Source organism: Poecilia reticulata, unplaced genomic scaffold (assembly GCF_000633615.1).
Source record: "Poecilia reticulata strain Guanapo unplaced genomic scaffold, Guppy_female_1.0+MT scaffold_266, whole genome shotgun sequence".
In the NCBI taxonomy this organism is placed as follows: Eukaryota; Metazoa; Chordata; class Actinopteri; order Cyprinodontiformes; family Poeciliidae; genus Poecilia; species Poecilia reticulata.
Window position 1 is genome coordinate 121,315 of NW_007615048.1, and position 2,574 is coordinate 123,888.

Consider the following 2,574-nt stretch of genomic DNA (forward strand, 5'->3'; position numbering starts at 1 on the left):
TTAGCGATTAGGTAATGCATTCAGCGAGTACTTTTACTTTTAATACTTAAGTATTTTTAAAAACCAGGACTTTTTTACTTTTACTTAAGTAAAATGTTAATGTGGTACTTTGACTTTTATTTAAGTACATTTTTTGAGTACTTTCTCCACCACTGTGTGTATATATATATATATATATATATATATAGTACCTCCAAGAATTTAAAACTACTTTCACCCTTGAAACTAAACCCAACATTGTTTGTTTATCTGAATTATTCCTCAGACAGCTTAGTGCCTAAAACCACATTTTCAGACTCACATCCTTACCTGTACCCAAGAAACGCCATCAAAGCGGTCAGCTTTGAGGGTGGGGAAGGTTCAGGTGGGCAGGTGACTTGGCAGCTTCTGATTTCTACCTTCGGCTCCTGGTTTATGCGGCTGAATGACAGGGGGACTCCTTCTGAGCCACAGGAAGCCACTGTCTGATTGGCCAGTCTGTAGCGCACATGCAGGAAACGGGAGTGGACGTAGCAGAGTCCGATACGGACCTGCTCACCTGGAGCGCCACAGCGGTCGCACACTGACCAGGACCGGAAGCTAATGAAAACCTTGTACATCGGGTGGGAATAGACGACGAAACTGCTTCTATGTCTCTTCTTCTTTCTACTTTCTGTAGAGACCCTGAAGGCATCAAATCAGAAAGTTGTCATTGGTTATTACAATGTCATAACAAAGTTTTTAAGTCTGTCTCCTAACCTGGGGGGGAAACTGAGCGCTGGAGCTTCCTGAATGTCCAGGTCGTAACCATAGAAGAAGTCTTTATGCGTGGAGCCGCAGATGTAGAGGCCGGAGTCTTCGGGTCCCGCTTTGAATATCAGCAAACTGAACATCCTGATGGAGAATCGACTCCGCAGGTCACTGCTGTGAGGGACCTGACTTGTGTCCAGCAGCTTGTTGCCATGGTTATCTGTCAGGGCTCTGGTCTCATCAAAGCTGCTCCAGTGTTTTCTGAAGAACCAGACAACTGATTGGACCTGAAACAAAAACAATGAGGAGAATAATGGGAGAAAAGATGCTGTTCAGCTAAACCTGCTGGAGCTGAACCTTTTCTTCTCACTTTGGTTCAGCCTCCAAAGTGAGGCTAAGACCTCAAGTTGATAAAGGTTTGATTCTGTTTCCAGAAGGAAAAAATGGAAAATGTAATTATTACAAAAACCCTTTTAGTTAGTAGCCAAGCAACCATGTTCATCCATTAAAGGACGCCACGAAAACTGCAAATTACTTATTGCCTAGTTGTTTCCATTACATAATTTTGAACACAGGACACATTCTGACTAATAAACAACACAATCTGAACTCAAACAGCTKTCAAAAATAACATGATGGGGAAAACAGATATTTTTAATAAAAATATATTTCTCTGATGTATGGCCTAACGAACCGAACATCAGRTAAAAATCATATTTATTGTCACTAATAAAATCCTTCATAACTCAACGTAAACTTGTGGCTGGACCAGTAAACGTGACGTAGGTTGTGTTTGGGTTACCTCCTCTGGTTTGCAGTGGCATGGCAGCTCCACGGTCACCCCGGCTATGAAAGCAGCATTAGTGAAGGTCAGGAAAGCAGGACAGGCCGTGCTGGAAAACACATCCTTCTTCTCCTCCGGAGCCTCAAAGCTCCAGACCACCGAGCACATCAGGACCACARCCAAACACGTCAAAATCATCAAAAATAGCATCAAAACTTTATGATTTCATGAAAATAACTCAGCAGATGTTCCAGGTGTGTTACAGAATGGATCACCAGATCAAAATGCCGACAAACATATTTGAATCAAAACATATGATTTAGCTCTGATACAAGGCTAACTTTGAAAAATACTTTCCCTTCAAGATATTCTGCATTTTCTATCATTTTCTAACAAATGTGTTCAGTTTAGATTGCAATAAAATTTAATCATTTTTTTTATCATGTTTTTTCTGATATTTTCTTGATCGCTCATTTCTATGGTAACAAAACAAACCTGAAATCCTATCACAATGTTCAAAGATGTTATTAATTCAAACCTCTTTCAAAACAGAAAACAACCTTCAACCCTAAAACCAAGTAAAATAACTAAAAATAAACTAAAACGTCTATATGAGCAGAACTGGTTCTGGTAGTAGAATATACTACTGTTTATTTTAACGAGCTTTTGCTAACGCACTAATCACWGACCTAATACTTTTAAGTTCTGTCTTTAGGCATTTTAGCGCTTTTATTAATTTTGAACATGTTTTATTTTTTTATAAGTAAATTCTACAGCACTAATTTACTTGGTAGAGCTTCAGTTGGATAAAGTTTCACATTTGTGTTGACGTCTTGYGGATGAAGACAGTTTACACACCACTTCCATTTCTTCCCCATTTTCTCAATGACATTATGGTGGATGACATTTAAGGGCATTATAGAACATATGAATATCAGATTTAGGGTTGTAGTCTTTAAACCTGGGTTCGATGGAACCCCAGGGGTTCGGTGAGTCGGTCTCAGGGGTTCGGCGGAGCCTCTGCCACGGAGGTAAAGACACACTTGTGTAAAGTTGTGATG

General features: G+C 39.8%; 1 protein-coding gene across 1 annotated transcript; it reads right to left on the minus strand.

Moving 5' to 3' along the window:
- Window positions 1-304: 304 nt before the first annotated feature.
- LOC103460629 (Ig-like V-type domain-containing protein FAM187A) lies at window positions 305-1,792 on the minus strand. The gene is made up of 3 exons (XM_008402884.1): window positions 1,532-1,792; window positions 739-1,016; window positions 305-663 (listed from the first exon to the last, which is right to left on the minus strand). Exons 1-3 carry the CDS (start codon window positions 1,721-1,723, stop codon window positions 306-308), a joined length of 828 nt encoding a protein of 275 aa, XP_008401106.1. The 5' UTR covers window positions 1,724-1,792; the 3' UTR covers window position 305.
- Between the last annotated feature and the right edge of the window lie 782 nt (window positions 1,793-2,574).